Genomic DNA, 13,334 nt, shown 5'->3' on the forward strand with positions numbered 1-13,334 from the left:
AGCTGTAACTACATTGCTTTGATATCAGAGAAAACAAGGGGAGGCGAGTTCTAAGTGTCATTTTCCCCCCCCTGCGATTTCTCAGTCGACTTGTGGATTTTTATTTGCGATGCACATAGCAGTACAGAAGTGATCATTTCCTCAGGAAGTGTGAGGTGCACTGAATCTAAAATATTATTTTTGGGGGGCTTTGTGTTCATGTTTTACTGAGTGGCAAAGATGCACTCGCATGAGTAACAGGAACACTGACTTTAATGAAACTTCAGCACATATCAATAGATGGCTTCATATGTACAGTATTACCATTTGAACCATCCAACACAAATAAGGCATTTCAAGTTTTGGAAATGGTTTAACTGGTTTCACATGTTTTGGTGAATCAACAGGTTTTAGGGTAGCTGACATGTCACCAAATTTAATTGGTAAAGCAATTTAAGAGGTTATCAAAGGCATACACGTACCACACAAACAAATGGCAAAATGTATCAAGACACACAAGCAGTATTTGTAAAACATCTTCCTCATAATGCATTTGTTTCATCCTAACATATTATTCGTGAACTCATCAGACTTTGGCTCTTTTGTGGGTTAGAAGGGGGGAAGGTTCACCACCACCATAAATAGTTCATGTACACAATGAAGGACAAACAAATTATGTACAATGTTTTTCCTCTAATATTAAAAGGAGTAAAGAAAATCCTGAGGGCTGTCAGCTTCTGCACTTGCTCATCCCATGTCCTTTGATATATTCCTCTCCTGTTTGGTGCTTCGTAGTACACATCTGTCTTACTGATGTCTACGGAGGGACGTCAGATTCTCTCCAGATATTAATCCAAATGCACAGACAGTCTCGTTCTGTCTCAGAGTTGGAAAAAAAATGGGGAAAATGTATTCATTACAAGGTTATGATGAAGTTTCCTGCAGGCAGCTTTGAGCAGGAGCCTTGAGCAGAATGTGTTTTATGTATTCTACATCTTTTTACACTTTGATTTGAGAAGTGTCTGCATTTCTTCAAGCAACAATAGGTTCATTGTCTCTTGCGTTAATTGGTCCTACGACAGTGCTGAAATGAGAAAGAAAGACACATTTAGAGGGCTATATGCTAAGAGTTAATAGCACAGAAGAGAGCACAAAGTCTGTGTTTTGCTCTTTGCTCAGTTCAGAAGTTGGAACAGTTGGGAGAAATTAATTAGTAATCCAGTTTCCCAGTAAGCTGACCTGCAAATTATCCTCTGCACCTGAGGTCTTCACTTGCATCCCTTCTGCAAAATGCTAATATGTTGATGTTGTGTATGGCTGAGTGTTCTGACAAGAAAAATAAGGAAGGAATTAAGAGGTTAGACTCAGTTGTTAACAAGTCAATTTGCACTGAAAAGGAATCCTGCAAAGTTCAATGTTTTGCTGATGCCACAGACAGAGTCACTGAATGCTACACTTTTCTTCCACATTTCTGCCATAATATCATGAATCCTGCGGTCAAGAGAGGTTATCTTACCCTTGTGGTTTTGATCTTGTTCCCCGCATAACACATCCAGCCTGAGTTGTCAGGGAGCGTCTTACATTCCTCCCCCTCCAGGCAAGGCTCCATCTCACACCACCACTTCCCAATTACTATGGATGCTACAGGCAACAAAGACAAGAGAAATAACATAGTAGGCAAGTAAAAAGCCCCAAACTGAAAAAGCCTGAAAGCACAGCTTTGGTGGTTAGGAGATTTAAGGTAAAGTTGTCTAATTCTAATTATCTATATGTTACGTCAAAGCTATCGGTAAGTAATGTGGCTGTATTTGATAGCTCTATATGCTTTGGACAAACCGTTTTGGTGAAAAACTATTGCTTTACATTGTATATCCTTTAAAATGTGGCCTCTTTATTAGATGCAGTTATACATTAATACAGAGGCTGGAACTCAGGCTTTTCATTGAGTGTAGGGATTGGTAGGTGTGACTGGGACTTGACTTTAATGCACACCATATCCCTGCCATCAGAAGAGAAAATTGCCTTAAATACAGGGTAAGTAGACAGTAAATGGTTTGCAATGTGTGACAGAGGAAAAGAATGTGTCAGAGCTGACACGGAGAGCACTCAAATATCCCTCAGTCTGCTCAGATATTGCAGTAATATTTGCAAAAGGGTTTAAGATAAAAGCTGCAGGTGAGAGGTTTCCTAAAGCCAATATGTGTTTTAGTTGTGTCAGACCCCGACACCAAATTCATTTCTTACAAAGCATTGAGCTTGTGTAGGAGACATTTGTCAAAGCATGTGTAAAACCTTCATGAAATATCCACAAGGTGCATATTTAATCAACGCCTATTTTGTCTGTGTCTCTTTGCCTTATTCTATTTTTTATTTCTGCACTCTTCCCTGAGGTGCGCTACATTTGGCAGATGTATTTGACTGTCTTGTGTCGGAGTAAAGCTCACCCCTGCAGAAACCTTCTGCTGTCTGTCAGCAACACAATTTGTATGTGGCATTATCGCAGGTAATGTTAATCTTATTTGGGACAAAGCATTGCACGGGTGACTTCAGCCTTTTGAGAGATTTGCACAAATCTCTGTATCTTTACAAAACATATTTTGTATGTAAAACAGAACATGCTTGGTAGAATTCCAAGGGGGAAGCATCCTATTCTTGCAAAGCAGTCACACACAGAATAAATACCATGCAATCATAGGACAGAATTAGTAAAGCCGATATTGTAGATTAACCTGATATTTTTTCTTCTTCTTTGGTTATAAAAATACTCACCGTCGACACATGAAGGCCTGTTTCTAGTGGTTCCAGCTACCTTCCCTGGCAGACAGGAACACTTGACCGTCTGTGACCGCTCCTCAATACGATTCTTATTACAGCATCTGTGAGCAGCAATTACCTCACATGTGCCCCCTTCTGATAAGAAAGAAAGAAAAAAAAAATGGGCTACATTTAGCCATTAAGTTGAGCTGCATTTGCGTTCTAAACACTTAACTCATTTGTGGACATTTGCGGATTCACTGCTGGAAAGTTACTAATTTAGCTGAGCTCCGTGTTAACAATTATGAGGTTACTTGAGTAGTTTACACTAATCTTGCTGTTTGGAAGGAAATATTTCTGCTCACCTACATTTAACTGATGATTGTCGCTTGATTAATCAAAGAGACAATTATTAGGTTTTTAATCAACAGCTGTGTTTTCAAGCATGAAGTATTTTGGGGAGCAGTTTCTCCTGTGAAAGCAGACCCATTTTAAACCTAATGAAGGTCATTTTAAACATAGTTATTGACAAAACAGGTTTTCTAAAGATGCTATTTAGCTTTCTGAATGGAATGGCTTTTTCCCAAATATCACGATATTAATAATATCAGATTCACAGTGAATTTATTACATCTTTAGTTATGCTTTAGATAGTACATATAACCACATATGATAAGCTTATAAAATGCTTTGGATTGGCCAAATTGTGTGTGTGTTTATTAATAAACAACAACTGTCATATTTATGTTTCTGCTCATGATTTTGAATGCTTTAAAAATGTCCCTTAAGGTACTTGAAAATGATGTATCTTGTGTTTAATCTACAATGTCCATATTCATGAATTGTTTGTTTTTATGCAGCAAAATAACAGTAAAACATCACAGAAGTTTGCCGTAAACCAGAATAATCATTCCTGTGCTTTACAGTCTTTGAACAAGCGAAGCCCCTGCAGCTTGGCGAATGTGAAATGACGATGAAGAGATGTGTGAGAGCGGGCAGAAAAAAGACATCTATTAGCAGGAGGAGAGGCCTGCTTCAGGGTTATCATGAATATGAACACTGCATCCACCATGCAATTATCGCCAAACTACTGGCTTTGCCCTGAGGGATGTTAGAACTGGACAAAACGGACATGACCCACCTCGGCCTCTGGCCTCTCCCACCCACTGCGCTCAGACTCTCCAACATATGAGAGCTGTGCAGCAAAGGACCATCTGACAATTACACCCGTCAACATGACAGAAGATCAAGGAGGTTGCAGAGAGAAAGAGCAGTGAGAGGGGGAAAGTATCTGGTACACTGCCAGCAAAGTGATTTGAAGTAATGTTTGACAATGAGCTGTGGGTTTGTGAAATGTGTCATGGCTAGATTTGCATATATTGCTTCACTGCATTTGAATATTTTGGTTAGTGAGGTCCTCTTGATTCCTAGTAGTTTCTTCGAAGCCTTGGACACCATCTTAGCAGAAAACCCGATGTTGTTTGGTCATCGGACAAATCACTGCAATGAAACTAATGAAACTAACCATAAAGCAATCAAAAAAGATGGGGCTGTGTTAGTTGTGAGATGATTCAAAGACCTTTCTTTCACCTTTCTTTGAAACTTTTGCTATTGCATATAATCAGTGATTGAATATTTACTAAGTTGTTGTTAAAAAAAAAAACAGCATACAATTAAGTAACACTCAACCAACTGTTTCATTTGTTTATCAAGAGAAAATAACAAATATTTGCTTGTTCTAGGCTCAAATGGTACACTGAACTGGTGAAGGGATATCTTTTCTCACTAATTAAGGCAAACAATGAGGACATGGTTCATTCTACAGTTTGACTACCATCTGACTGTTGTTGCAGCCATAAACCCTTCTTTCTTCTGGCATTTCCTGTCTATATTTCCTGTCTTCCTCTCATGCAGTCATAAAGGGAACAAAATGCTAAGAAATATATCTGCCCTGGTACTTTTTTAAGAGTAAAATAAATCTGTGTAATAAATATGGTTACCACTCTACTCACAGTACAGCAAAGCACTACCTATTGTCAGCACGTGTGCACATTCTCAATCTATTGATCACTATTGCATTCTAACTTTAAAATTCCTTTTCCTATATTTAATTGCATTATAATACCTTAAAACGCCAAATCGGGGCGACGTGGTGCTCACACTGAGCTCTGAAACTGAAATATGAAGAGGTCGCATGATAATTTTGGATCACTTCTAAATAAAGGAAGAAAAATGTGATTGTAGGGATTCAGTTTTTAAGTGGAAACTAAATTCATTCATAAGGCAGCTTAAATTTAAAAAAAGGAATAAGATAAATCTTGTGAGTCATCATCTAAGTTCCGGGGGGATTACCAACACGGACCCAGGTGACCTACTGGGTAAAAGTAGATCACTGAACTTCTCACTGTGATTCTCTAATTTTTACCTCATTGCATTAAGAGTCATCGTTATCTTTTCTAAGTGTGTAAAGCTTCAAAAAGTCAGATTGGTATAAACTTATTTGAAATTGATTCAGGATTCAGTATTTCTCCCGGGTTGATATTCAGCATATTTACAATCCCCGGTTGTGAATCTGCTCTTGCGGTAGCAGAAGCTAGTTGTGTTTATTAATAAACACAACTAGCTTCCCATTAAGGGACAAAATGAATAGTCAAATTTCAGACCATGGGAAGGATAGAATTAAAAAAGTTTGTCATTTTCTCGCTTCTTGCCAAGTCTGTGGAGCTTCTTTGGGTTATCATAACTCCAGGTTGTATATTTCAGAAAACATAAACAGCCTTTGGTTTAACTGAAAAATATCCAAATTCTGTAGCCAGTCTGAGCAAATATTGCCTGCTGCCTGATGCACTCAACAAAAGGGCATGTCTGCACAACGTTAATCGTGATGTACCAGTGGAAGCAGTGGGGCATCATTTGAAAACAACAGCCCACAGGGGTTTGTTCTTCTTAATGCATCTCCTTAATTGCATAAGACAGCCCCAGATTTCTTCTTTGATCTATTAAAAACACTATTCAACAGAATTAACTTGCATTGCTTGTTGCTACCAAGCACAGCAAAGAATAAGGATACTCTATTTTTGGAAATCATCACCTCCGAAGAATACATTAAAATCGAATAAAAATGCAAATCAGTGTGGTATTTCCAGCTGGCAGGTGTACTGGGTACCTTTAAACAAAAGCTAAGCTTACACTGATGAATGCTTTTCAACTTCACCCGTGGTTTCAGCCTGCAAGTACAACACGCTGCATGCTCCAAGACCCCATCATTGCATGATAAATATTGCAGAAGGAAACGAAGGATAACATGGCTGGATATGAATGCTCTCTTCAGGTAAGGGCTGGAGTCATGCAAGGGTATAATTGTTTTCTGTATTTCCATTTCTCCTATTATCAGTCTTCCAAATGACAAATGGCTTTTGACAGTGTGTGTGTCTGCCAGTGTGTGTGCGTGCTCATGGTTGTATTGCCTCTACAAAAACATTTTGATTGACAGGGAACAAGGGTCACACAGAAATTGTCATTCATCAGGTCAGAGGTCACAAAGAAAAAGGGTCTCAACTGGAGCTGCCCTGATTTTGCTGCCATGCTCCCTGCTCCTGCCTCTTCATTACTCTGGGCCAGAAAACCTGTATAACCTGCACTCAACAGGGCACAACTCATTTTCAGGCTTGGAAGAGCTGGGGAAAAAATAATTCTGCTATATTGTGGTAAGATTTCTCTAGTGTTGCCTGGGAAGGTCTGTTCCTGGTGTTGTTTGGTTTCTTATGGCGATTTATTGCATATGCTGACCTTTGTTGATCTGTTATGAGAAATAAATCCTTGGAACAATGAACATGCTTTTGATTGTGTTTGACATTTTCTAATTCTACAGTTACAGATACAATGTAAATGATTAACGATGAACAGGACATCAATGATACTGAAGTATTTACCAAATTAAGCATTGAAATTTAAAAAAAAACATACGGAATCACACCAATTTTCTTCGAGCATATGAGCTAAATGTTTACATTAATACTGGACTGTATTTAAGAATAACTACATTTACTCAAGAGAGCAAAATCTATGCAGCATAAGCTAAGATTTTACTTTTTCATCCTTTTAAGAGTCTAATTTGATCCTATATTTGCCAGAAATCAATTTACATCTTTCATTAGCTGCTGTATGCCTAAAAAATGAGAGCGCTGCTAAGCCTTAGAGTACATTAGATCAGAGCTGTTTTATCAGCAGAAATAACTTTTAAATTCTTCTCAGCTGTTTTTTTTTTTAAATTTCATATTAAAAGTACTAGTCATACTGTACAACTTTGTGCCTTCAGTGCAGCTAAAGGACCTGTCTTCTGTTGTCTTACTGCTTTATTGGTTGTGTTTGTGTTACACTTTTATCAGTCTATTACTTGATATTCAAAGCACTTTTAGAGCTTCTTCCCTATGACTTTATACATTTTCACATTTAGTTTAACATCTACAAGCCATAAAATTTGATCAAAGGGTCCAGGAGAGCTACAAATGGATCTAATGGTGAGATCATTACCTTAAGTACTATACAGAAATGCTTGTAGAAAAATAACTGAATTGTAGATGCAGTGTTGGAAGAAATATTTATGTATTTTTCGCCCAAAAGCAACATACTGGTTTCCAAGGTCAAAAATGAATAGCATACCCTATAGCCAGCAATAATATACAATAGGTCTATCTGATGTGTTCTTATAATATCCTCATATGCAGCAGAAGTAAATCATTATCAACACTTTCCTGTCTCACCCAACTTTAGAGCTTCTCAACGTCAGAAAAATGATACCAAAAACTCATAAAAAAGGAGAAAGCAGAAAAGGTTGAGGACGATTCGTTCTGGATTCATCTGAACTCCATGATTTTCGAAGCACCTAAAGCTTGATATGTCTGCAAATCAAGATGTAACAGCGTGTTGATAGCTAATGTAAAATCAATTTAATACTGATTTTGTGAAACACAAAAAGCAGAAAACAAAACATTTCTCTAGCACTCTAAACAACTCCTCACAGAGGGTTCTGTGCAGAACAAGTTTACCACATGGAAAATTGTCAAAACACTTAAATGTAATGCTATTATCTACACAAATGACAACACCTGGGATCCGCAGCGTCTCATCTGCTCAATGGACAGCAAGTGTCGTTCAGTCAATGCTCTCCGGCACAATGAGTCACGCTGGAAGCCAACAACACTGCATCGAAATTCGATGAGTTATGGACAGCAAGCCTGGTTGAAGGCAAATGCTGTCAAATCATGCGTGACATGAACGCGTAGCACCAATTCTGAATTTCTGTGGATCTGCGGTCCTGCCTGCCTAATGAATGTGAGCAGGGTTCATGTGGGACCAGTAAATGGTTCTTCAGACGTGATGAAACAGCTATTGCGCAGAGGAAAATGGTCAGTTTATCTCAATAGAAATGTCACTACGCAATAAGTATGCAATGGCTCGCTGTCTACTGTAATGAGCCCAGACTGTGGGGTTGTCTCTGGAGACACTGATAGCAAGTATACCCTCTGAATGACAACACTCCTCTGCCATCTGTTTCAGGCATTCAGAACTGTGTATACATGAAAAATGTTATACGTGTAATTCATATAGGGAGTCTGAACACCACGATTTAATGAACAGTGAATATAACCGAAAGGAAAGCACTGAAAGTAGTCACTGTTACACTCCATATACAAACCAAATGGAAAGCCTAAGGGACTCAATTTAGCAGATAACCAGTTTCTCTCCTGGGCTTTGGGTTCCATTGACTGGCAGCCGGTGGCACTCTGTGTACACCCTGTTCTGAATGTGTATGCTTGCACAGTGCACAAGTGCCATGTGACAATATATCTTGATAACTGTGTGACATCTGAATAACTCCAAACAAGCTCAGAGCTGAGTCCATGTCACATGGAAGTCCCTGGAAAGTCCGTAGTTCCTGTGGTTAATTATTTTGTAGCTCAAAAGTCATTTATCAGAGACAGCGGGCCCTGATTTCGCAACCACAGAAGTCCACGTTTTAGAGCACCATGCCTGTCACCTATTAATGGGAAATGCATCCAAGGTGACCCTTAATAGGCTCCACTTTCTCTGTGCATGCTCTCTGTAGACATCCAAGCCAGCAGGGTACAGCAGTTCTGTTGCTGACAGGAAATGGGAGCGCCAGATTAGAGAATGTCAAATTAATGCAGATGGAAGACAGTGAGAGGCACAAAACATGTGACTGCATGGTGTCAAATTGAGTGTCTATTTTTTTCCCTGCCTTCTGCAAAAACATCTGAAATCCCTGCAGTACTGTTGTTATTCTAGACATAAATGCTGGGGTGAAAGTGAGTGACATATTGCTCGATACACTCCGAGACAAATTTGTTTTGAGTCTGGAGAAAATGCAGAGGAGTTGTTGCAGTGTAAATGAGATTTCAAACAACGCTCGAGTAAATTTGAGAATTGCAAATGTTTAAAGAATTAACAGAATTTGTCAACAGCTTTAGGTATTAATTGCTATCAATGCATATTTAGGTTGATCTTTTTTTTCTTCTTTAAAACACTTGCATGTTGTAAGTTTACAAACGTGTGCGCATGTGCTTGATAGAAAGGGGGTATCAACACTGCCATTTTCTACTCTGAAAAGGCACTGTCCATGACAAATAAAAGTACAGATATTCATGAAATATGCCCGGTGGTTTTGACAGCATGTCACGCAAGAAGGCCGTTAGATTGGTCTTGTGCAGTGGGCCAGACATGGGTGATACTTTATTGAAATGCCAAATGACTACTCACAGTGCAGAGCGTGCTTTTGTTTTAAGATGCATGAAAACTGCATGTAACAAAAGAAGCAGTGAGTAGTGGAGAATGGGTTTCTCATTTGCATCTGAGCCTCAAAGTCTGTCGTCTCGTGTTGTCACATACAAGACGGGACCGGGACACTGGCGACACCGTGGTCCTGATCAAGGATATTCCGTGCTATTTTGACTCTTCAGTGAGTTGGTCCCACACATGAAAAAGGCCAGTGGTTATGTGTTTTTTATGGTGTGGCATGTTGAGCATGACAGCAAAGTACAGCAATCACACAGCAGCTTTCATGTCCATTAAACACACATAAAACAGGCTATGCTGTTGTTGCACACGATTACTGCAGAGTTCTCGGAAAAGGAGCGCATAGCAAAGAATGCATTGTAAAAATTTGTCTTCTGTCAGTGTGATGTCATTCATTTTTAAATGTCAAGCTGTTCCTGTCCTTCTATCTAGCTTTTTTTTTTCTCTAACTCGCAAATGTCCAGAACTGGTATTTCATATTTTTAGATCGCTTGCTCAGATGAAAGAGTTGCATTCAGCAAGAAGAAAAGCAAGGAGAGATAGAGCCAAAGCAGAGAGCCTTTAGAGAACGGCTGTTCGCCTCTGATGTGACTGCTGGCTGGCCCTCTCACTGCCAACCAGACAATCCACCCTGGGTGCCGATGTGGTAGCAGCATGTAAACTGTGTAACATGCGTAATGCAAAGATTAAATGACCTTTCCTGACTGTTCTCTCAAGAGACAGTGGCGATTATTATGTAGGAGTGCCGATAAGGGGAGAAATATGGCAGATATTATCTTTGCTGGCCGGCCGTGCCAAAGGATCAACATTTTAAACACATCTTCCTGCCATTAAGGATGATATAGGACATTTGTTTTGTATATTGAAACATTTTAAATGCATGCATAACATGCTTTAAATTAGACATTGTAGATGTATTCACTTCACTGACTGCCTCATAAAGTTCTTGTTAATTTGCTCGATACTGGACCAGATTTTAATGTAGACCCTTAAAAAGCACTGTCTTTTTATTGTAATTTAATTTCTTCTGGTGATGCATGACTTGAAATGTCTCATTTAGTCTCTCCGTCATGTTCTTTATATTTGACAAAAACATAATATCCCCACTTTCGTCCCCCATTTTCACACATGCATTATCCAGTCTCTGCAGGAAAGGTAATTGGATCTGTGGTGTAAATATGCCAGAAGACTTATAGCACACCAAGGAGATATTAGGAGCAGAAAAAAAAAATAAAATCTGCATGAGAGCCTGATAAACCCAATATTAATTACTTTGCTTATTCCTAATACTACCCTCCCCCTTGGAACCAATTAGCAAGTTGAGATGCTTCTTTTCAGTTTAATGAGGTCTAAGTAATGATAATGAATTTCATATTCCTGCCAAGCATTTAAAATAGGCTACCACAAAGGCAATGCCATGTGAAATGATCTCTCAAGCATAATTCCCAGTCTGCAAGAAGTATTTCCTTCATTGAAAAAATCAAAAATGTGGAAATGAGGTCACATTTTTAACACTACAAATACAGAGCATGAATTAATAGAAGTAATATTTCTTCACCACGATGCTGTTTGGGTACCACAGGGGTGTTAGTTAAAAGAGACTCTGAATCTGCAGTCTCAGTTTTAGCGAGATTACTTTTTTCAACTCGATCATAAAATCCCCAGCATCCAAATTCCACAGCAGCTGGCCAACAGTGAAGTGACAAAATCATCTAAGGAGCAAGACGAGCATGAGGTCTGCCACACCTCAAAATCCTTTGCAAAGAGAAAAAAACAAACAGGCTTTGTGACAAGGTCTACATCTACACACCCACAATGTGGCTAAGCTGGAAAACTAGTCACCAGGGTAGAATTTTACATTGGCAGAGAGTGCATTCGCCCAAGCAATCCTCAGCACACAAGAGACACGAAGGTCTGAACTTGCTGATATAATGTTTACAAACTCTGGGGGCGAGAGCTATCACTAATTCACTGGTAGTTTTTGATTCCTGGGGAAAATGTTGAATTAAAGTGAACGAGTGCTCACACATGAACACTTGTGCAACCACTGACATCAGCAATTACAGTGAAGTGCCGTGATGGTGGGATCCTTTCCAATGTGAAGGCTTGTTTTGATTCACTGACATAGGAACAAAGGATAAAAAGGCTGAATTGATTTTTTCATGTCATTAATAATGAGGAATTTGAAGTGCTGTCACGGTGCCTGGCAAAACATTTACTGTAGTCTATTATCCTGTAACTCAATGGGCTTACGGGCCTCTAAAAGGGGGCGACATTTTTGGCTAAAAACAACACAGAGCCCATCTATGTGGCTGCAAAGTGGTACTCGCTTTCCTCTTATCATCTTATTAAAATAATGGTTCCAGAGAATACAGGTTCACAGCCGCAAATTCAAAACCAAGATATGAAAAAGAAAACAAAGAGAAGCTAAACAACTAACAGGAAGCACAAAAATGAGCAAAACAACAACCAACATACACAAGAAGAGGCACAAAGTAAAAACCAAGATATAAATAGAATACAAAATGAAATGCAGTAATGTTATTTTTTCAGTTTGGGCGTCTTGCCCTTGGGAGTTCTGGGGGCATGTTTGTGTCCAGGGTGCCACTAGCTCTTATCTATTCTGTGACTCTGGGGTATCCAGGGTTAGAGATAGCAGATAGTTATTCTTTTAGTTTCTTATTTAAATATCTAAAGCTGAAAAAAATAGAAAAATATCTAAAGCTAGTTATTTTTGTTTCCAAGCAATTTAAATATTATTCATGTGAAGTTTATTATTCCCTCTAATAAATGCATTTCTTTATCTTTGTAAGTCACCCAGCACCACGAAACAACTCTATTCCAACATTTGTAAAATCATGCTGTGGTCTAAAGCAGATGTACAATTTAGTGTAATAAAACTTTGATACTAATTACTCCCAACATCATCATCATCCATTAATTGATGTGAAACTTTAATTGTTTGCATAAACTCATTTAAGAAGCAACTAATTTATTTTCAGACACAGATAAACTTGCTCCATAACTTTCCCGAACCGTGTTTATTATTAGCAAAAACACTCATTCGGTTTGCTGTTTTCACACAACACAAAGGACGATGTCTGTAGAAGCCGAGTTTTGTTTTGGACTATTTCTGGATTAAAGCAAACTGAGCACTTTTATCAGGATTCGGGGTTTCAGAGTCAACTATCCTTGAGCTATGTCAGCTGTCATAGCAACATATTTAGAAAACTGCTGCTAACTACAAACAAATCCAGGGTCTAACAATCTAGCTGATGACCCCAAGAGGATGCACTGCTTCTTATACCCAGCAGAGACAAATTTGTTTGAAACAATCCAATAATAATGTCATTCGGAGGCAAAACGTGTTCTGCTATTCTAAGCAGTTATTAAACAGTAGGCCTTCTTAGCAGAGCTAATGTCTTACAGAAGCAATTGGCCACGGGCCACAGTTCGTATACGCAAAGTTCTAACATAAATGTACTAATTTTAGGAGTAACAATGCATTCTGTTTGTTCCTCAGGAGCTTCTTTGGCTTAGTGCAAAAACTATTTACATGCAAGCTTTCAAGTAGGAGTTTAAGCCATAAGCATTTGGCATTTTGTTTCTTAGTGATGGATTGCACTGAATTGTTAGGTGAACTCTGTTTTACATCACTAAACACAGACTTTAGAGCAGTGGTTCCCAAAGTGGGGTGCACTCTGAAGGACAGAAGAATGCTATAAAGTGTATAGACTATATTATAGACGATGCATTTCTAATAGTTGTATTTTATGTTACTTTTT

The 13,334-nt window shown here is 38.7% G+C and overlaps 1 protein-coding gene across 3 annotated transcripts in view; it reads right to left on the bottom strand.

Moving 5' to 3' along the window:
- Positions 1-234: 234 nt before the first annotated feature.
- LOC101477339 (chemokine-like protein TAFA-1) overlaps positions 235-13,334 on the bottom strand; it is a 30,814-nt gene continuing 17,714 nt past the window's right edge. For all 3 annotated transcript variants that reach the window (XM_004546296.5, XM_004546295.3, XM_076878638.1), the window contains exons 3-6: positions 2,749-2,889; positions 1,496-1,620; positions 1,219-1,305; positions 235-1,063 (exon numbers count right to left, since the gene is read on the bottom strand). In XM_004546296.5, the coding sequence (XP_004546353.1) occupies positions 1,273-1,305; positions 1,496-1,620; positions 2,749-2,889 (299 nt within the window). In that variant the 3' untranslated portion in view covers positions 235-1,063; positions 1,219-1,272. The remainder of the gene's footprint in view (positions 1,064-1,218; positions 1,306-1,495; positions 1,621-2,748; positions 2,890-13,334) is intronic.

This window comes from Maylandia zebra, linkage group LG20 (assembly GCF_041146795.1).
Source record: "Maylandia zebra isolate NMK-2024a linkage group LG20, Mzebra_GT3a, whole genome shotgun sequence".
NCBI classification, from domain to species: Eukaryota; Metazoa; Chordata; class Actinopteri; order Cichliformes; family Cichlidae; genus Maylandia; species Maylandia zebra.